The 23,226-nt window shown below is 43.5% G+C and overlaps 1 protein-coding gene across 1 annotated transcript; it reads left to right on the plus strand.

Moving 5' to 3' along the window:
- Positions 1-4,344, plus strand: LOC123079021 (dynamin-related protein 5A). Its single transcript, XM_044501692.1, has 8 exons — positions 1-490; positions 613-804; positions 950-1,156; positions 1,346-1,774; positions 1,878-2,105; positions 2,189-2,384; positions 2,847-3,498; positions 3,871-4,344. The coding sequence occupies exons 1-8, from the start codon at positions 128-130 to the stop codon at positions 4,055-4,057; spliced, it is 2,454 nt and encodes an 817-aa protein (XP_044357627.1). The 5' UTR covers positions 1-127; the 3' UTR covers positions 4,058-4,344.
- Positions 4,345-23,226: the final 18,882 nt, after the last annotated feature.

The following is a 23,226-nucleotide window of genomic DNA, read 5'->3' on the forward strand; positions in this document are numbered from 1 at the left end:
ATAAGTAAATATCACAATCCCAAACGGCTCTCGCATCGCACTACACTCTGCAACCCTTTCCCCACACCTCTCCCGCATTTCAAATTCAAACCCCGTCGTCTCGGCTGCCACTGTGGCTCCCCTACCCATGGCGATGTCTCCGGCGGCGGGCAGGACGCCGAACCCCAAGGCGGCGCCGTCCCCGTCCCCGTCCGCCCGCCGAGCCGGGGCGGATTCGGCCTCGGCCGCCGCCGCCGCCGCCGCGTCGGACACCAAGGCCCGGTTCGAGGCGTACAACCGGCTGCAGGCGGCGGCGGTGGCGTTCGGGGAGAAGCTCCCGATCCCGGAGATAGTGGCCATCGGGGGCCAGTCGGACGGCAAGAGCTCGCTCCTGGAGGCGCTCCTCGGCTTCCGCTTCAACGTCCGGGAGGTCGAGATGGGCACCCGCCGCCCCCTCGTCCTCCAGATGGTCCACGACCCCACCGCCCTCGATCCCCGGTGCCGCTTCCAGGTGCGCGCTCCGCTTCACCTCTTCTAGGGTTTTCCCCTTCGTTCCCCTCACAGATCGAGTCTGGTGCTTCTGGTAAACGCGAGCGAGCGGCTGATTTGCGTGGGTTGTGCGGCGAATCGCAGGAGGAGGACTCGGAGGAGTACGGCCACCCCATGGTGCAGGCCGCGGCGATAGCTGACCTCATCAAGCAGCGCACCGAGTCGCACCTCCGGATGATCCAGGCCGCTGTGTCGTCCAAGCCCATCGTCATGAGGGCCGAGTACGCCCACTGCCCCAACCTCACCATCATCGACACCCCAGGTTTCGTGCTTAAGGTAGGTAGAGGCACTTCAGTGATTGTTTGGTCAGTTAATCAGTTTATCAGCTGTTTGATGAATTTGGGGCTTCCACTTCTGAACAAAGGGTAGTGGTTGTTTAGTCTGTTCGTCAGCTGTTTGATGGAATTCGTGACTGCTGTAGGCTAAGAAAGGTGAGCCGGAGAGGACGCCGGAGGAGATCCTGTCGATGGTGAAGACACTAGCGAGCCCGCCCCACCGCCTCATTCTGTTCCTCCAGCAGAGCAGCGTCGAGTGGTGCTCTTCGCTCTGGCTCGATGCGATTAGAGAGATCGATCCCACTTTCAGGCGCACCATGATAGTCATCTCCAAGTTTGACAACCGACTCAAGGTATGCCTGCCAGCCTGCAGAACAATCAGTACACTGTGAGGTTCAATAGCTTCTTCACTGTAGATTGTGAAATGAAATTGGTACTGTGTCTTATGATATTGTCGTCTGTTCTGATCATTTCAAGGAATTTACTGAAATGAAATTGGTATCGTGTCTTCTGATATTGTCGCATGTTTTGATCATTTCAAGGAATTTACCGAAAGGTGGGAGGTCGATAGCTACTTGAGCGCAAGCGGTTACCTTGGGGACAATATCCACCCATTCTTTGTGGCTCTTCCAAAGGACCGAGGAACGATCTCCAATGACGAGTTCCGGCGGCAAATATGTCAGGTAGATATTGATGTGCTGCGACACTTGCGTGATGGTGTGAAAGGGGGTTTCAATGAAGAGAAGTTTGGTCCGTACATTGGGTTTAGCTGCCTCAGGAAGTACCTGGAGTCTGAACTTCAGAAGAGGTACAAAGAAGCAGCTCCAGCCACCCTAGCATTGTTGGAGCAGAGATGCAGTGATGTCTCGATGGACGTATCCAGACTGGACTCCAAACTGCAAGCAACCTCTGATGTCTCTCAGCTGAGGAGATCGGCAATGCTTCATGCTGCTTCTATCTGCACCCATTTGGTATGGAAACAAAACAAAATCTGTCCTTGCGTAACATTTCTTTGTAATTAGGTTGCAGTTTTTTGTACTGGAGCTAACTGGCACTATATCTTTTGTATGAAAGCGTGCATTACTTGATGGAGCAGCTGATCCAGCTCCAGAGGTATGGGGGAAAACTACTGAAGAGGAGCAAATGCACAGTGGTATTAACAGCTGGCCTGGCATCAGCGTTCCTGTAAAACCTCCCAACTCTAGCCTTAAGCTGTATGGCGGTGCGGCTTTTGAGAGAGTAATGCATGAATTCCGCTGTGCGACATATTCCATGGAGTGCCCACAGGTGTCAAGAGAGAAGGTACAGTTTACATTGGAAAGTTGTAGGTACTCCGTACATCATTTTGGGTAAGTTAGCTGAAATTGAGATGTTGATGTCATCAGGTTGCGAACATATTACTGGCCCATGCTGGAAGAGGTGGGAGCAGTGGGATGACTGAGGCAGCTGCTGAGATAGCACGCGCAGCTGCACGATCATGGCTTGCTCCTCTTACTGAAACTGCTTGTGATCGGCTTGCATTTGTCCTGCAAAGCCTATTTGACCTTGCAATGGAGCGCAGCCGCACTGATGATTCAAGATGTAAGATTTGGCATTTTCATTGTGCTGGGGTTCATCTGGCTTCTAGCCTTATTTAGTAGTCCAATTACTATTGTGTAGTAGTTTTTCTAATGACAAAAGGGAGCCAGTAGCATTTTCTAAACCAAATGTGTGCCATCAAGTGTTCGGATCCCTTAACTTACACACATGTTTTCCCTATTACTGTTGATCACTGCCTCCATACAAAGTTTATTCAGTCAATAATTAGTGTGGGCATTTACTGTTGAGCTACTCTTATATTGATACTACTGTGTATATGTGCATCTTACTTTTTAAAAAGCTTACAAGATACCATATCATCAGTTTTGTCCTTTGTTCTCTTATTATCTTCATCATTCCACTGGAATACAACTAGGGGCATTGCATACTTTTAGAAGTTCTTGGAGTACACCAGGATCAATTTGCTAAACAGTTCTCATGATTTCACCTTTTTTTTCCTATCAGATCAAAATGTCGAAAATATGGATGGATATGTTGGCTTCCTTGCTGCTCTCCGGTGCTCCTATTATAAGTTTGTCAAGGATTTGTCCAAGCAATGCAAGCAGATAGTACGACATCACCTTGATTCAGTCACGAGCCCCTACTCCCATATTTGTTATGAGAGCGACTTTCTTGGTGGCGTTGGAACTGTAGCAAACACCCTTCACAGGTTTAATCAGTTCAGTGGAGTTGCATCTTTTGACCTATCAGAGAGTGGATCACTGGAGGAAGGCCAGGAGAATCTACCACCAAGAGATCAGCAACAGATGACTCCACCTGCTAAAGCAAATGAGAGGGAAATTCTGAAAGAAAGCCAGCTGACGGTTCCTGAGACGCCTTCTCCTGATCTGCCGGCTGATATGCATGGTGGTAAGAAGAAAGACAATGGGAATATGAATGATGGCGGGGCAAGGAAAAGACATGCAAGGATGGCAGCATATGCAAACAGGAGTCACCATAACAATGTGACTGTTGGTGGCGATGATCTGGTCTCAAGGTCAGGGTCGTCGTACTCCAGCATATGCTCAATATCTGCTCAGTATTTTGCAAAAATGCGAGAAGTCCTGATTGAAAGGAATGTTCCCTCTGCATTGAACTCTGGATTCTTAACACCATGGTATGTTCGAACTTTGGCCTATAGCTATAATACATGTTTCTCTTTCTGCTTGTTTAGCCCTGAAGTGAACTATGGCATCTAACTTGTAATTCATGTCTAAGTTAGCACATCTGCTGAGTAGTCAGGGACTGAAAAATAGGCAGTTCTTTTAATGGTTGTAACTAGATGAGCACAAACTGAGCAACCTAAGTTATATATGAAAGACACTAACTCTAGGCATAAATTCTATGTTCAGTATCAAGAATAACCATTAATCCAGTGATAGATATGAACTGAATGTGCTTTGATTGCTAGTGCTTGTTGAATAGTCGTATCCACCATGTGAAGTTTTGTTCTCTTCTAAAATACTATTGCTCTACTGATGCAATGCAGCCGTGAAAGGTTGTTTTTAGCACTTGGATTCGAGCTGTTTGCTGTAAATGATGAGAAGTTCATGGACATGTTTGTGTCTCCCGGCGCGATTGATTGTATCCAGAACGAGCGCCAGTCTCTGCTGAAACGTCAAAAGATTCTGCTATCCTGTTTAAGCGAGTTCAAGAACATCTCACGGACTCTGTAAGGAAGATCTTTCTGGCGCTTCTTCCACTGGCATGTATTTCATGAGCCTCAGGGTATTCCCCTACAATACAGCATAGTTATTGATGGTTGTTTTATTGTTGTTGCACACCCTCCTGAGCCTCCATGCTTCTGTACCTTAATGCAGGCTGTTCGTTGTATTCTCTGTGTGTCAAATTCCTTATTGACAATTTGTGTGCTACTACTTGGCATTTGTTGAAGATGTATGTTTTATCCCTATCAGATATTGGGGCTATATACAACTTGATTATAAAGTTGCAGCTTACTAGATTTTGTGATCTCGAATCTCACCAGTTGTGCACAACTCCTGTACAACATATATCCATTTTGTTTCAAGATATGGCACAATTCGTATGTTAGGGCCAAATCTGTATTTTATACTAGTACTCAGCATGTGGTCTGGTTGGACTGCTTCCCGTTTTGGTTTTAATATGAGATTAGTTGAGTATGAATGAACCACTGGACCGATTCAACAGATTTGGCCACGAGGCAAAAGTGTTTAGATGTGCACAATAAATATAGTAGGCTGTTGTTGGTTGGAGTTTGATGGCTCCCTCCCTGTATCTTTCTGGCCGTATTTTCACCTGTCCATCACCCTGTCACCTGCATGAGAATCTAGGTGATTTCTTCTACCATGTTTTCTGCCCTGTCAAAAAAAAGTGATGAAACGTTCACAGGCCTCACACTTTTCTCCCTTTATTCGCAACTGAATTTCCTTGTAACTTAAGCCATGTTTTCTTCCCTGTCAAAAAAGTGATGAAACGATGTTTTCTGCCGTTGTTCCATTATTCTGTCGAGGAATTGGGCTTTGCTTTCTAGTTCATTTTGGACAGACATGTAAAATATTCTGGTTGCCTTTGGTAACAATGACATGCCTACTTGGCTCGCTAAAATTGTTTGACAGCTTGTCAATCTCAAGCACGCAACTGCTCAGTTGTTATCAATTAATGACTTGGTTTGTTCATGGTTGATTGATTTCTCTTTTGCGTCAATCTGTTTTTTCTTCCAGTGAACTCTGCACAAAATTTCATTCAGCAATTTACTGTGATTCGAAACGCCAAATTGACAAGGCGACAGTCCCCACGCACTTTTTCTAGTCTAGAGGAATGTCTTGTTTGAAATCGATCGTCAAAACAAGCGGCTTTTCTCTAGGTGGTTCTACAAAAATTGTGGTTCCTTCTTTGTTTCTCTGTCCCGTCGTCTGCCTGCTCGGTCAACGGATGGTAGCGAATCCCCTGTCCCTTCTTTGTACTCCCTCCGTCCAGAAATACTTGTCGAAGAAATGGATGTATCTAGACGTATTTTAGTTCTAGATATATCCATTTTTATTCATTTCTCAGACAAGTATTTCCGGACGGAGGGAGTATAAAGGTCTAGACTATCTTGATATATGCATGTTCAAATCTTGCTTTATTACATGTTCGTATCTCAAACAAGATTCTTTGACGTCCACGTTCGAGGGGGTCCTGGAGCCCCAAGCGTGGAGGGGAGCGAGTGAAAGGGAGTGGGCATAGCTAGAAGACAGGAGAATAGTGCTGGGTTTTCTCCACCATTTTGGAGGCACCTCCCATCCCAGCTGATGGATCATGGATGGGCATCTTGTGCCATCCACTTGTGTGGTCCGTGGAGAATCGGTGGATGCAGTACTAGTGCGCGTGACGGTGGAATCATGGTCTCATGGAGCCCAAGGACCATGGGAGTTGCAGTAGTAGATAGATCATCAAACAGTGGGTTGCATCCTGGGGACACCGGGTCGTGAAGGAACAGCGACCTACGCGTTTTAGTCTGCTGTACACTGGTCTTCAAGAATGAGACGAACTTTACGCTGCAGATTTGGTGGCTGTTGCGAGGGAATGAGCTCGCAGTCGTGATGGCACTGGGTGGATCTCTCTGTCTCGAAAGTATATTTTGAGAGGGAAATGGAAGCGTGTAGTAGGGTGAGCTAAAAGTGACAGCAAGTCAGCAAGCGTGGTTCAGAATCCAGAGCGATTGATTGGCATTGTGTCATGGTCAGTACTGCTAGATGCGGACTTGGACGGGAATTAAGCACGCTTAATTTGCCGGTCAAAGAAAGGTTTGATGAGTCCTGATGCAGAAATGGCAGCGGAACCATCATGAACCAGATTAATTCTCCATCTGTGTGGACTAATCCTAGCACTAACTTGTGGAGCCAAGGACAGTTCAATCGGAGGGAACACAGGGACTCGCCGAAGATGAAATGCAGAGCTGCTGCGTGATGCTACATGGATCTAGCTGAAGATACACAGACACTCCAACACGCAGATTTGGATTTAAAGACGCAAAATCTACTGGAGATGCAAAGAAATATTACTATCGTTGTTTGGATGCATATAAATTCGGCAAGCTTGCGTCCCCAGGTCCCCACGCCATGCTTGGTTTGATCGTGGATCTTCTGGCAGGCTCGCACGGCTGGTAGTACAAAATAGTGTACTGACACGACGGCCGGTGTATCTGTGAGCTACTAGCTTATCCGCACGTTCACTTGACCGGACGGACATTCAGCATTCCCAAATTAGAAACTGATCGATGAGGAGGCCATCGTCACGAGCAGCGGCGGAGCCGCAGGCGTATGGATTGAGTATAGGCCACATGTATCGGGGCGGTGGATTGGGAGCTGAAGTGCACTCAAGACCTGAAGGGTGAGAGCGAGTGGGCTGCTAGTCGACGTACGGCGTGAGCGAGCGATGGAGTGTTTGACCGGTGTTTCCGCCGGCCAGACGTGGTTCCGTTGGCGCGGGGGACAATGATCAACTCGGCGAGAGCGACCAGGGCCTTTGGCGGCGAGCGAGCGAGCGCGCGCGCCGTGCCGACCCGGCAACGGCAACGGCGGGACACGGGGATCCCAGGACGCATTTCTCCTCGCCCTCGGCTCAGCTGATGCCGATGCAGCAGGCAGGTCAGGTCGGTCGGGCCGGCAGCGCCACATCCTTTCGTGGCTACGCGCGCGCTGCCGGGTGCCGGCCCCCCCGCGCCCGCAGTGACGCCCCTCCTCTCCTGTTTCGGCAGTCTCTTTCTCCACGCGACTTTGCCGAGCGCGCTGTGCCTTGCGGTGGCCCAGGCCCCGCTCAGCTACGGATCGTGGATACGCATTAATCGGAAATTAGGCGATCAAGGACGGAAGAGATGACTGAGCCAAGTGGAATAGTGGATCAACTGGCATACACCCCTGAGGCCGACTCCAACGGCACGCCTAAACAAATGTCCGTTTTATCCGGATTTTGTTTGTTTGGATAGGACCATGTGACGGCGTCCGACCGTTTTTTTGATGCGCTGACCGTGCGTCCAACGCGCCTTTAACACATTTTGATCAGTTTTGCTAGAACTCATCTAGATGAGATATAGTTTGGTCTCATTTATCTTTTATAGCCATTGGATGTGATGCTATAAGATGCGTGTGTGCTGACGTGGGTTGTATCTGTTTTTGTTTTCAAGGTGAATGAGACCAAATTATATCTCATCTAAATGAGTTCTAGGCACTCCTCATTTTGATACATTGGAGTACATAATTCACCAATTCTTCACTACGAAAGCAATACCAAAAAAATTAAGAAACACAATAGACACTTCAAAAGATATCCAACTTTCATAATTGATCCCACTGGTTAGATTAATATCTTTCCTATGTCTTCATTGTTGATTTGCAGCTTCTCGAGCTTGCACATTTATTTCTTCTTCGATTTCAAAGAAATAGACGTTGTTTTACATCTAGTCTTATCTCTAGCCTCTAATATAACAAAGAGTGCATGAGGATCTATCATTTTCGTGCTATCAATAGATCGTTGTAATCTTCTTCCCAACACAATTTGCATACCCATCCTACACACAAATTTTGAGCAAGCAATGAGCATGCGGTGACCACAACCGGATCAAAAGAAGCACATACCCTGTCTCTTTTGCACTTGAAGAACACTCATCCGGTAATGGTGAGCCGACGAGCCGCTGGGCCAACACCGAGCCCGGGAGATGGTCGGGTGTGTCTTTGCCGGCGAACCGATGAAGGGATAGATCCAAGCAGTTAGAGGCGGAGCCAATACCTGCATGCGACGCAGAGGCGTTGCCAGGGGTGCTCAGTCCAGTACCCGGCCCAATCCATGGCAAGGCGAGGGCACAGGGGCAGCCGGATGCGCAAAAAAAAATGGCGGCCGGATGCTCCAAATCCGACGGCCTGTGGCGGAAGACGCATACCTATCGGTTGTGCGCCGACGACGGGCGGTAGAGGCACAAATCCAGTGGTCGTGCTTTTGACGGCCGGGGCTAGACAACGAAGAGGCGGCTGAAAAATGGACAACGGTGGCTATGGTGGAGGGGTGTGGGGTAGAGGGGGAGGGGACGAGAAATAGGAACGTTTGTGTCCCCGACGGGCAGGCCAGGGTGGACAAGAGCACGCGTCCTATCCGTCCACGTGTGTCCGTTTCAACGCAAACATGGCTTAAATTTAGACCGGAAATGGGTTGAAAACGGACAAAAAACGAACGTTTGTCCGTTTGACCCCGCGCATTTGGTCGTAATTTATGTCTATTTAGACTTCTACAAACGCAATCGAACCATTTGGGATCGGGCGTTGGAGTTGGCAGCCGAACGAATATCCTCCCCCCCTAGCATGACGTGAGCAACACCAGCAGCACCATGCATTCGCATGATATATACTCCTACTGGCATGCACCCGGCGCGTGTCCGTCTCATGCGCACCTCGGTCGACCGGGCCGAATCGAGCGCCCACTCAACGAGCCCGGTGGGGATCGAGAATAGTCAGTCAATGGCGTCTCCCCTGGCCGTTGAGAAACGCGAATTTGATGCTCCATTTCCTTTCCCTTTTCATGGTGGACGTGGTGTAACTGGTGAATACGATTCCACGCCCGGTCCGTGGAATCGGCGTTGAAAAGCTCGAAATGGAAATGGAAATGGAAAGCTCTGCTACGACCAGCCTCTTTTTATTACGGCTATTTGTTTGTTCATTTCCCCCCTCCATGCTCCCGGCAATCTGTAACAACCAACGGATGCACCTCTGTTACTTTACCAAAATACCAAGCCTGAACTGAACCCATCTATCTAACCAAAAAAGAGCCTGAGCTGAACCGACTCCGATTCTCGTCCATGCGCACGGCACGAGCGAGCAACCCGGCGAGGTTCAGAGCCCAAGAAAAAGAGGCAGCCACTAGACAGGAGGAGGGCTGGCCCCACCTGCAGGGCATGGCAGCGCAGGTGATCAAGTCAGACGGGCCTTGTCGAAGTCAATGTCTGGACTGGCACCAAAGCATCTTTGGAGTTTGGACCCTTCCTGAAAGAGCACGTGGTGCGGGCGAAAATGGACAAGGCCCCGTACCAAAACGCTAAAGCGCGCCCCGTGCTTCACCCCGAAATTCCGCGGCATCTTTGCTCGTCTCGACTTTCAGCCCAGGTATCTTCCCAAATACTCCCTCCGTTAAGAAATATAAGAGTGTAAATACTCCGTCTGTTAAAAAATATAAGAATATTAGATCACTAAAGTAGTGGTCTAAACGCTTACATATTTCTTTACAGAGAGAGTAGTTGAAAAGAAAAAGAAAAAGAATACATCTTCTATGAGAATTTAGTCATTGCGATCTTTTGTTTTCTCTAGCACCTAACGTGTTCTTGAATATTTCTTTCGAGGAAGATCGACCGCAGAAGACTTGTAATCAATAGCAATCTTTTACAAAAACTATCGTGCCTCCTTGGAGTTGCTGAACTGAAAAAATGTCGTATGAAAAGCAAAGCAATTTTGTTGGAAGGCAATGTGAGAGAAAATAAAAGCATCTCCAACCGAACATCCTACTTCTCCCCAAAACACTCGGGCGGATAGTACACACACTGCCAAAATCAAATTAAGCAATCCTATCAGACCCCTCAGCCCCAGTCCACACGTCTGGGTTGTCTGGCACCCCCATATCCAACTCAGATGTGGGACAATAGTAATCTTTTACGAAGACTATCGTGCCTCCTTGGGTTTGTTGGAGGGAAAAAATACTGTAGCAACAACTAAGGAAACTTGTCAAACAACAATGTGAGAGAAAATAAAAATGTCTCCAACCGAACGTCCTACCTCTCCCCTAAATGTCCAGGGGACAGTTCAAACACTAAGGATACATGGGTGAATTACCGACCGGGCACAATGGGCACGTACTCGGGCTTGACGTCGACGTCGACAATTTTCTAAACTATGGCAAGCATCCTAAGCTATCGTATTCCTCAACATTGTTGGAAAATACGAATATATGATGAAAAATATGCAAGTTCCTCCAACTGGGCAAGCCTGGGCGCTTTCTTTCATTTTGGGTCAGCCTGCTCATAACAAGGTGTCGGATCCTCCAATTCCCGTGGGAATTCAACTCCGGCTCGAGCGGATGGTGACTGAACCGGTAATGTCTTGTCAACCACCGAGAACGTGACAGAACTGAGGAGCTTGTGGTGTTTGACACCCTAAAGTAAAATTTAGCTTATGGTGTGCTTAGGCTTCGACAATTCGCTAGCTCTGTCACTGTGCGGATATGGGACAATACCCAACCAGAACCCTCAAGGCTTGTCCGTCACCCCTCATATCCGGCTCATATGTGGGTGCGGATATGGAGCGGTCCTGACGTGTCCGAACACAGCGACCATGTTGAATTCGGCATGTGTTGTCCCACACGGACCCCACAACCCCCTGGCAACACCCTAGCCACTTTCTCTTCACTCTCCTCGTTCGCCTCGCTTCACTATCCTCTCACCATCCACTCCACTTCACTATCCGCTCCCCTCCCTCGCCATACCATTTCTAGACCTGGCAGTGACTCCTCGTCCGGAGCCAACCCTATCGATTGGGGCGCCCTCGAGGCGGATGACGGTGCAAAAAACCGTCAAATCGCAGACTAAGGCATAGCCTAGTGGTGGGAAGGGGCTGATGCCTTCCTACCCACCCAGGTTCAAGACATGGTACTTGCAATTTGGGGTTGTTGCACCAATTATACTGTAGGGGGTTCCCTTACAGTCTTTCTGTAAAAAAACCCGTCAAATCTCTCGGTAGGGTTCCTAGCATAAGTCATAGATTGGAGGTCACACGGGGAGTTTATCCAGGTTCGGGCCTCCGGAGAGTAATACCCTGTATCCTGCTTGTTGTGGTTATTCATGGTGGGATGCCTCGTGCGAGGGGTTACAATGGTGTATACGTAGATTGCTACCGGGAGTTGTTCTACGAGGAGTGGATCTTGGAATGAGAGACCTCTAGGCCTCCCTTATATACACGGTGGGGGCTAGGGTTTTTAAAAGGGAGATGCGATCTGGTGCCCGCCGCCACCATCTTGGAGATCAAGATGATCCAGGGTTATCGCCATCATCCTTTGGGCTTCCTCCTATTGCTGGATCAATAGAGGGCCTCTTGGGCCTACTGACATGCCCGCAGCCGAGCTCCATGATGGTGAGCCACCCTCGGTGTATGACACCATCAGTGAAGTCAGATGAGGAGCGGGTTCATGAAGAGATTGATGCCAAAGCAGATAGGACTTCACATATGGTATCATCGCCCTAGCCTCAGCTTACTGCTGAAGAGGTTGGTTGCTACTTGTAAGCTGTGTTGGGATTTTCCCCAAAAAGGAAGGGTGGAGTAGTGCAGTAGAGATAAGCATTTCCCTCGGTGAGAACCAAGGTTATCGAACCAATAGGAGAACCACGCAAATCCTCGTCTTCAACACCTATACGCACAAAAGAAAATACATGCACCCAACGCGTGCAAGAGGGTTGTCAATCCCCTTGAACTCGTTATTTGCAAAAAATAATTCTGATAGTGATAGATAGATAAAAAGAAAAGTAAAATAAAAGGCATAAAATTGCAGCAAGGTATTTTTGGTTTTAATAATATGATAAAAGTAGACCCAGCAGCCATAATTTTCACTTAAGGCTTCTCTTTTGAAACAACAACATACAGTGGGTAAACAAATTACTGTTGGGCAATCGATAGAAAAACGCATACTTATGACATTATTCATGGCAATGATCACACATATAGGCATCACGTCCGTGACAACTAGACCAACTCCTGTCTGCATCTACTACTATTACTCCACCAATCGGCCGCTATCCAGCATGCATCTATTGTATTAAGTTCATGACAAACAGAGTAACGCCTTAACACTGCAAAAAACCCACTTCCATGATGATACGTGTTTGTCACACTAGATCACGTTTTCTGTCATGCATGTACATCCATGACGATTTTATGACAGAATCAAGATAGTCATACCAGTGCTGTCGTAGAAGTGTTTCATGACAATACTGAAATTATCATCACGGAAGTGTCACTTCCATGACGATAAATGCCGGGTCATGGAAGTGTTTTCCTCAAGGGTAACTGACACGTGGCTTCCATCGTAATAGGTCGCCGTTAAGGTATCGGGTTCCAGTTTGCATTTGATAACCCGTTAACAGCCCAGACCAGTGGGGATTTTCCACGTGTAAAATTCTCATTGGCCACAGGAACCACGTGTCAGCTCACCATTGGGATAGATAGGCGCCTATGATATGTCAACACGTGGCACGGCCCGATGATACATCTCCAACGTATCTATAATTTATGAAGTATTCATGTTGTTATATTATCATTCTTGGATGTTTTACAATCATTTTATAGCAAATTTATATCATTTTTTGGGACTAACCTATTGACATAGTGCCCAGTGCCAGTTGTTGTTTTCTGCTTGTCTTTTACATCGCAAAAAATCAATACCAAACGGAGTCCAAACGCAGCGAAACTTTTTGGAGATTTTTCTGGACCAGAAGACACCCGGTGGGCCAAAGAAGTACCAGAGGGGAGCTCCGAGGGGAGCACAACCCACCAGGGCGCGCCTGGGGGCCCAAGAGTGCCCAGGTGGGCTATGCCCACCTCGGTGGCCTCCCGCACTTCCTCTTCGCCCTATAAATTCCCAAATATTCCAAAAACCCTAGGGGAGTCACTAGATCAGAAGTTCCACCACCGCAAGCCTCTGTAGCCATGAAAAACCAATCTAGACCCCGTTTCGGCACTCCACCGGAGGGCGAAACTATCACTGGCGGTCACCTTCATCATCCCGGCGGCCACCATGATGATGAGGGAGTTGTCCACCCTCGGGGCTGAGGGTTTGTACCGGTAGCTATGTGTTTAATCTCTCTCTCTCTCTCTCTCTCTCTCTCTCGTGTTCTTGAGATGTCATGATCTTGATGTATTGTGGGCTTTGTTAATATAGCCGGATCATATGGTGTTTTCCCCTCTCTATCTTGTTGTGAATTGAGTTTTCCCTTTGAGATTACGTTTTATCGGATTGAATACTTTTATGGATTTGAGAGCACTTGACATATGTCTTGCTATGAATACCCGTGGTGACAATGGGGTATCATATTGATTCACTTGATATGTGTTTTGGCACACAATTCGCGGATTCCTGAGGTGACATTGGGGTAATCTATGCATAGGGTTTGATTCACGTTCTCGTCTTTTGTTTCTCTGGTAGAAATCTTGGGGCACTCTTTGAGGTTCTTTGTGTTGGATTGAGTATTATGAATCTGAATTTGCTTTGGTGTTATTTTAGTACGAACTCTTGATAGATCGATCGGAAAGAATAACTTAGTGTTATTTTAGTACGAACTCTTGATAGATCGATCGGAAAGAATAACTTGGTGTTATTTTAGTATGAACTCTTGGATAGATCGATCGGAAAGAATAGCTACAAACAATTTCTTCTTATGTTCTCCGCTAGATAAGAACTTTGGAGTGATTCTTCATCGCACGTGAGGGATGGTTATATGATCCAATTATATTAGCATTGTTGAGAGATTGCACTAGCGAAAGTATGGACCCTAAGCCTTGTTTTCAAGCATTGCAATACCGTTTGTGCTCACTTTTGTTACATGCTACCTTGCTGTTTTTTATTGTCACTATCACAAAAATCAATATCTACTATCATTACTACACTTGTATCACCATCTCTTCGCCGAACTAGTGTACCTATACAAATTACCATTGTATTTGGTGTGTTGGGGACACAAGAGACTTTTTATTATTTGGTTGCAGGGTTGTTTGAGAGAGACCATCTTCATCCTACACCTCCCACGGATTGATAAACCTTAGGTCATCCACTTGAGGGAAAATTGCTATTGTCCTACAAAACTCTGCGCTTGGAGGCCCAACACGAGTCCACAAGAATAAAGATGTGTAGTAGACATCAAGCTGTTTTCTGGCGCCGTTGCCGGGGAGGTGAGTGCATGAAGGTATATCTTTAGATCTTGCAATTGAATCTTTTAGTTGCTTGTTTTATCACTAGTTTGGTTCATCAAAGAAAACTACAAAAATGGAATTGAGGTTGCATCATATTATTCCTTTTTATAATGTCTTTCGTGAAAATGATGGAAATGAAAATTGTGCTCAATTGTTAGAAGAAGAATGCAATAAAATGTTTAACATAAAATCCTTGAATGATGAGCATGATTGCAATGTTGTTAGTATGAAATCTTTGAATATCAATGATGCTAATGATATGCAAAGCTACAAGCTTGGGGATGCTATATTTGATGAAGATGATATTTTAATCCCCAAAGTTTTGATGAGAAAATTAATTATGATGATTGCATGCCTCCTATTTATGATAATTATATTGATGAATGTGGATTTGGATAGGTCATGACTTTATTTAATGATGAATCCACTATTTCAGAAGAGGTTTCAATTGATTGTTATGAGAACAAAGTTGCTATCTATGATGATTATTGTGATGACACTTATGATATAAAGAATAATGATAGCCATGAAACATTGATACATCTCCAACGTATCTATAATTTTTTAATTGTTCCATGCTGTTATATTATCATTCTTGGATGTTTTACAATCATTTTATAGTCAATTTATATCATTTTTTGGTACTAACCTATTGACATAGTGCCCAGTGTCAGTTGTTGTTTTCTGCATGTTTTTTACATCACAGGAAATCAATGCCAAACGGAGTCCAAACGCAGCGAAAACTTTTTGTGGAATTTTTATGGACCAGGAGACATCCAGTGGGTCGGAGAAGCACCTTGGGGGTGCCCCGAGGTGGGCACAACCCACCAGGGCGCGCTTGGAGGCCCAGGCGCACCCAGGTGGGTTGTGCCCACCTTGGTGGCCTCCCGCACCGCCTCTTTGCTCTATAAATACCCCAGTATTCCAGAAACCCTAGGGGAGTCGACGAAATCAATTCCAGCCACCACAAGTTCCAGAAACCACCAGATGCAATCTAGACACCATCAGGGCAGGGTTCATCATGCCCATTGGTGCCTCTCCGATGATGCGTGAGTAGTTCTTTGTAGACCTACGGGTCCATAGTTAGTAGCTAGATGGTTTCCTCTCTCTCTTTTGATTCTCAATACAATGGTCTCTTGGAGATCCATATGATGTAACTCTTTTTGCGGTGTGTTTGTTGGGATCTGATGAACTTGGAATTTATGAACTGATCTATCTTTTTATCCATGGAAGTTATCTGAGTCTTTTTTGATCTCTTATATGCATGATTGCTTATAGCCTCGTATTTCTTCTCCGATAATTGGGTTTTGTTTGGCCAACTTGTTCTATTTATCTTGCAATGGGAAGAGGTGCTTTGTAATGGGTTCGATCATACGGTGCTTGATCCCAATGACAGAAGGGGAACCGACATGTATGTATCGTTGCTATTAAGGATAACAAGATGGGGTCTATTTATACATAAATAGATCTTGTCTACATCATGTCATGGTTCTTATTGCATTACTCCGTTTTTCCATGAAATTAATACACTGGATGCATGCTGGATAATGGTCGATGTGTGGAGTAATAGTAGTAGATGCAGGCAGGAGTCGGTCTACTAATCTTGGACGTGATGCCTATATAATGATCATTGCCTGGATATCGTCATGATTATTTGAAGTTTTATCAATTGCCCAACAATAATTCGTTTACCCACCGTTTGCTATTTTTTTTGAGAGAAGCCACTAGTGAAATCTACGGCCCCCGGGTCTCTTCTTTATTGTATTTGCCTTTGCAATCTACTTTTATTTGCTTTTATTTTCAGATCTATTAAACCAAAAATACAAAAATACCTTGCTGCACTTTATCTTATTTGCGATCCATTTATTCAATCTATTACAACTTTATCACGTCTCTTTGCCAATTTCTGGCCCCGTTACCCGAAAGGGATTGACAACCCCTTTAACACGTCGGGTTGCGAGTATTTGTTATTTGTGTGCAGGCGTTGTTTACGTAGTGTTGCTTGGTTCTCCTACTGGTTCGATAACCTTGGTCCCATCACTGAGGGAAATAACTACCGTCACTGTACTGCATCATCCCTTCCTCTTTGGGGAAATACCGACGTAGTTCTAGCAGACATCAAACATGTCATCATCATTTTAATGCTCAAATTCATTATGTGAATCAAGTATCTCATGATAGCTATTTTGTTGAGTTTGCTCCCACCACTATCGATGAGAATAAATTTGCTTATGTGGAGAGTAATAAAATTTATATGCTTGTGGATCATGAAAAGAATGCTTTATGTGATAACTATGTTGTTGAATTCATTCATGACGCTACTGAAAATTATTACGAGAGAGGAACATATGCTTTTAGGTATTGCAATAATATCAAGTTTCCTCTCTTTATGTTGAAAATTTTGATGCTTTTAGGTATTGCAATAATATCAAGTTTCCTCTCTTTATGTTGAATTTTTTTAAGTTGCACTTGTTTTGCCTTCCTATGCTAGTTGATTCTTGTTCCCGTGAATTGTTTGCTCACAAAATCCTTATGCATAGGAAGTGGTATAGACTTAACTGTGCTAGTCATATGCTCTCTTTATGTTTCAATTTTTATCTTTTATGCGAGCATCATTGAAATCGTCATGCCTAGCTAAAAAGGCATTAAAGAAAAGCGCTTGTTGGGAGACAACCCAACACTTTTACCTACTGTTTTGGTGTGTTAACATTATTAGGTTACTGTAGTAATCATGTTTTATAGCTTTTGTTTCAATAAAGTGCCAAGTAAATCCTTTGGGATTATGTTTGGTGATAGTTGATTTGATCCTGTTGGAAAATAGAAACTTTTGCGTCCAGTAAAATAATTTTAAAAAGCACATAACAGACGAAAGCTTCTGAATTTTTTACACAAGATTGGTATACAAATTCCCTACATTGTCCTAATTTTTCAGAATTTTTGGAGTTACAGAAGTATGGTTGGAGTACAGATTACTACAAACTGTTCTATTTTTGACAGATTCTGTTTTCAATGCATAGTTTGTTTGTTATCTAGTTTCTATGGATTATATTGCTCAATATAATTTGTGGTAATGATAAGGTACAATAGGAATTGTGTGAGAACAATTATGAATCTTGTCTTTGAGAGTACCGAAGTGAATGATTTGTCTTTATCATACTAACCTATCTCACGAAGTTCCATTAAGTTTTGTGTGATTGAAGTTTTCAAGTTTTAGGTGAGATATCGACATGAGGAGAATAAGGAGTGAAAAGACCCTAAGCTTGCATGGGGATGCCCAAGGCACCCCAAGGTGATATTCAAGGAAGATCCAAGCAACTAAGCTTGGGGATGCCCCGGAAGGCATCCCCTCTTTCGTCTCCGACGATATCGGTAACCTTACTTGAGACTATATATTTATTCATCACATGCTATGAGTTTTGCTTGGAGCGTAATTTTGTTTTGTTTTGATTTTCTTGTTGTTATTTAGAATAATATTTTGCATCTTTTACTTCAATAAAAATGTCAAGTATAGCCTTTGCCATGCTTATTTTGCAAGTCTATATGTTGCTGTTTGAAAACAGAAAGTTGCACGCTAGTGCGTGAATTCTTGAAAAAGACAGGATGTGATTAAATGTTGAAACTTTTTGCAGAATAAGATATGATAAATTTTATACAGTGTGGTAAATTTTCAGAATTTTTGGAGTTAAATAAGTATTGATATTCTTGCATCCTTTACAGATCGTCCTGTTGAGACAGATTGCTGTTATGTTTGCATTGTTTGCATATGTTTGCTTGTTTAATGATTCTATTTGAGGATAGGAGTATTAAATATGCAGAGGCATTTAGTATGCAATGTTGAATAATAATTTTGGTGATTTGCTACAGTAGATAATGATAAGATTTTGCATAAATTTATACTAACTTATCTCACGAGTTCTTGTTGAGTTTTGTGTGGATGAAGTTTTTGAGATTTAGGGAAACCATGGTATGAGAAGAATTAAGGAGACACAAAAGCTCAAGATTGGGGATGCCCAAGGCATCCCAAGATAATATTCCAAGAAGTCTCAAGCATCTAAGCTTGGGGAGGTAGGCATCCCACCTTTCTTCATCAACAATTATCGGTTAGTATCGATTGAGCCTAAGTTTTTTGCTTCTTCACATGAGTTGTGCTATTCTTGAAATGTCATTTTTTTCTTGCTGTTTTAATAAAATACTTAGATCTAAAAGTTTTAAATAAGAGAGGGTCCTCAATTATCTACCCATTTACTTAACTACTCGCTTGATCTTCACTTATATCTTTTTGGAGTAGTTTGTCCTTTACTTTTGTGCTTCACTTATATTTGATACGTCTCCGTCTTATCTACTTTTCCTAACGCTTTTCCTCTTGTTTTGGACTCTAATTTGCATGATAAGAATGAAACTAACCCGGACTGACATTGTTTTCAGCCGAACTACCATGGTGTTGTTTTTGTGCAGAAATAAAAGTTCTCGGATTGGAACGAAACTCTGCGAGGATTTTTTTATACAATAAAAGATAATTTCTAGAGCCAAGAACCACCAGAGGGGGGCACCTGGGTGGGCACAACCCACCAGGGCGCACCACCCCCTGCAGGCGCGCCCAGGTGGGTTGTCCCCACCTGGTGGCCCCGCAGACCCTGAAGCCGGCGCTATAAAATCCTATTTTTCCAGAAAAAAATCAGGGAGAAGAATTATCGTCTTTTACGAGACGGAGCCGCCGCTGCCTCCTGTTCTTCATCGGGAGGCTAGATGTGGAGTCCGTTTGGGGCTCCGGAGAGGGGGATCTTCGATCTTCGTCATCACCAACCCTTCTCCATTGCCAATTCCATGATGCTCCCCACCGGGAGTGAGTAATTCCTTCCTAGGCTCGCTGGTCGGTGAGGAGTTGGATGAGATTCATTATGTAATCGAGTTAATTTTTGTTAGGGCCTGATCCCTAGTATCCACTATGTTCTTAGATTGATGTTGCTATGATTTTGCTATGCTTAATGCTTGTCACTTTGGGCCCGGGTGCCATGATTTCAGATCTGAACCGTTTGTGTTATCACCATTATATCCATGTTATAGATCCGATCTTGCAAGTTATAGTCATCTACTACGTGTTATGATTCGGCAACCCCGGAGTGACAATAGTCAGGACCACTCCCGGTGATGACTGTAGTTTGAGGAGTTCATGTATTCACTATGTGTTAATGCTTTGTTCCGGTTCTCTATTAAAAGGAGGCCTTAATATCCCTTAGTTTCCTTATGGACCCCGTTGCCACGGGAGGGTAGGACAAAAGATGTCACGCAAGTTCTTACCATAAGCACGTATGACTATTTACGGAATACATGCCTACATTATATTTATGAACTGGAGCTAGTGCCGTAGCGCCCTAGGTTATAACTGTCACATGATGAATATCATCCAACAAATCACCGATCCAATGCCTACGAAATTCTCTTATATTGTTTCTGCTAAGTTACTACTGCTGCTGTTACTATTATCACTACTACAAAATTATTGCTATCACTGTCACCGTTACCATTGTTGTTGCTACTACTATCAAAACTATCATACTATTTTGCTACTGATCACTTTGCTGCAGATAATTAATCTCCAGGTGTGGTTGAATTGACAACTCAGTTGCTAATACTTGCAACTATTCTTTGGCTCCGCTTGTGTCAAATCTATAAATTTGGGTTGAATACTCTACCCTCGAAAACTGTTGCGATCCCGTATACTTGATGGTTATCAGGACCTTTTTCTGGCGCCGTTTTCGGGGAGCATAGCTATATTTGTTGAGTCACTTGGGATTATTATCAAATTATCACTATGAATAATCTGAAGGATGCTAAGACTAAGATTTTTCCCTCTAAGACGAGGGGAGGTAAGGAGCTGCCATCTAGATCCGCACTTGATTCACCTTCTGTTATAAGTAGACTTGCAACACCACCACATGCTATTAATTCTGATATGTCACAAGTTTTTGATGATGCTACTTCTGCTATGAATGCTACTCATGATTATGCTAGTACCTTGCTTGATGATAATGTGCCACTAGGTGAATTTCTTGATGAACAAATTGCTAGAGTAAGACAACATGACATTGTTGAAACTGATGATGAGCTTGAAACTGAAAATCTTGAAACACCTATTAGAACTAGTTCTCCTAGATATGAATTGCCAAAGGTACCGGAAGGTTATGTTATGGATGATGAGACAACTAGAGATATTCTTGCTTGTAAGGATAGACATGATCTAGAAAAATTATTATGCAAGTATAAAGAAAAGACTTTGAATGCTAGAATGAAATGTGATCCTAATTTTTGCTACTTCACCTATCCTTATTGATGATAAGGATTATGAATTCTATGTCGACCCAGAGTTAATTACTTTGTTTGAATCTGATCCTTTCCATGATTATGAAACTGAAATTGTTGTGGCACATCTCACTAAGTTGAATGACATAGCCACCCTTTTTGCTCATGATGAGAAAATTCGCTACTATTATATTCTCAAATTGTTTCTGTTCTCATTAAAGGGTGATGCTAAAGCTTGGTACAATGCTCTTACTCCTGGTTGTGTGCGTAGTCCCCAGGACATGATTCATTACTTCTCTAAAAAATATTTTCCTGCTCATAAGAAACAAGATGCCTTACAGGAAATATTTAACTTTGTGCAAATTGAAGAAGAGAGTCTCCCACAAGCTTGGGGGAGGCTTCTACAACTGCTAAATGCTTTGCCTGATCATCCTCTTAAGAAAAATGAAATACTTGATATCTTCTATAATGGACTAACCGACGCTTCTATGGATTTCCTAGATAGTTGTGCCGGTTGTGTTTTCAGGGAACGAACTATTGGGCAAGCTGAAGAATTATTGAATAACATATTGAAAAATTATGATGATTGGACTCCTCCTAAAACACCGCCTAAACCCACTCCGAAGAAGAGGGGTATCTTATATCTCAGTCCTGAAGATATGCAAGAGGCAAAGAAATCTATGAAGGAAAAAAGGTATTAAAGCCGAGGATATCAAAAATTTACCTCCTATTGAAGAAATACATGGGCTTGACACACCACCACCATCTAAGGTGGTAGAGGTAAATTCTCTAATGAAATTCAATGATAATGATAATCCTCACAATATGCACCCTAGTCAATGCCTTTATGAGTTTGAAAATTATATTAGAAAGCAAGATTACTTCAATGCAAATGTTATGAAACAATTGAAATACAATTCTGATATGATTGCTCGCTTGAGTGACTTGTTATTTAGAATCTCAAATGATGTTAGAGGTGTGTGGAAGTATGCTTCTATGGTTCAAACTCAGTTAGAATAAGTTGCTAAATCTCAAAGAGAGTTGTTGGATGAAATGAATAATAATATCAATGATCATGCTGTTAGAGTAACGACTAGAGGGGGTAGGATGACTCAGGACCCACTTTATCCTGAGGGACACCCAAAAATAACTGAACAAGACTCTGAATGAGTCAACACTGATGCACATAGTCCTTCTAAAAATAAAAAGAAGAAGAAAAATGATAGGACTTTGCATGCCTCTAGTGAACCTGAAGTAGAAAAACCTCCTGATAATGATAATGAAGTTTCTATCGCTGATGCTGAAACTCAATCTGGTAGTGAACACTCACCTTCTGATAATGAGAAAGATAATGATGAGGTTCGAGAAGATACTTAAACAAATAATAAAGAACCAGACAATGATGTTGAGATAGAACTAGCAGTTGATCTTGATAACCCACAACCCAAGAATAAAAGATATGATAAAAGAGACTTTGTTGCTAGAAAACACGATAAGGAAAGAGAACCATGGGTTCAAAAACCTATTACATTTCCACCTAAGTCCACTAAAAAGAAAGATGATGAATAATTTGAACGCTTTGCTGAAATGATTAGGCCAGTCTTTTTGCTTACTCGCTTGACTGATATCTTAAAAATGTCTCCTTATGAAAAGTACATGAAAGACATCATCACCAATAAGAGAAAAATACCGGAAGCTGAAATCCCCACCATGCTTGCTAATTATACTTTTAAGGATGGCGTACCTAAAAAACTTGGAGATCCGGGAATACCAACTATACCTTGCTCCATCAAAAGAAATTATGTGAAAACTGCTTTATGTGATTTGGGAGCTCGTGTTAGTGTTATGCCTTTCTCTTTATATAAAAGACTTGATTTGAATAAACTCACACCTACTGAAATATTTTTGCAAATGGCTGACAAATCAACTGCCATACCTATCGGTATTTGTGAGGATGTGCATGTTGTTGTTGCTAATGTTACTATTTTGACTGACTTTGTTATACTTGAGATGCCCGAGGACGACAACATGTCGATTATCCTTGGTAGACCCTTCTTGAATACTGCAGGGGCTGTTATTGATTGCAACAAAAGCAAGGTCACTTTCCATATCAATGGTAGTGAGCATACGGTGCACTTTCCAAAGAAACAATTCCAAGTAAATGGTATTAATGTTATTGAAAAATCTCCGATAATCACTATTGGAAGTTTTCAACTACCTCTACCTACTGCTAAAAAAATATGAAATGCTTATTGTTGGGGACATTCATATCCCCGTTGAGGTAACTTAGTGATTTACGAAAGTTCTTCGGTTTCATGCTAATCGAAAGTGGTTGTTAATAAGACTTGATCAACCTTATTAATGGATCATTTTCAAGAGGTATAAAGTTGATATATTTAGTGAGCACTACCTTCTGTCCCTACCTTTTGTTTTCTGTTTTTATTAGTTAAATAAAATAGAATGCCATGTTTTGTCTGTTTTCTGAATTTCCCGTGCAATAAAAAATTTACCCAAAAATAAAAGTTCTCAGAATGCTGTGAAAAATTAATATGATTTTTTCTGATTATTTAAGAACTTTTGGTGCAAATAAC

Source organism: Triticum aestivum, chromosome 3D (genome assembly GCF_018294505.1).
Source record: "Triticum aestivum cultivar Chinese Spring chromosome 3D, IWGSC CS RefSeq v2.1, whole genome shotgun sequence".
In the NCBI taxonomy this organism is placed as follows: domain Eukaryota; kingdom Viridiplantae; phylum Streptophyta; class Magnoliopsida; order Poales; family Poaceae; genus Triticum; species Triticum aestivum.

Excerpts from the sequence above, each read along its gene's own strand:
- LOC123079021 (XM_044501692.1), top strand. The coding sequence starts at position 128 with ATGGCGATGTCTCCGGCGGCGGGCAGGACGCCGAACCCCAAGGCGGCG. Across the intron at positions 491-612 it reads ATCCCCGGTGCCGCTTCCAG|GAGGAGGACTCGGAGGAGTA; the intron begins GTGCGCGCTCCG and ends GGCGAATCGCAG. Across the intron at positions 1,157-1,345 it reads AGTTTGACAACCGACTCAAG|GAATTTACCGAAAGGTGGGA; the intron begins GTATGCCTGCCA and ends GATCATTTCAAG.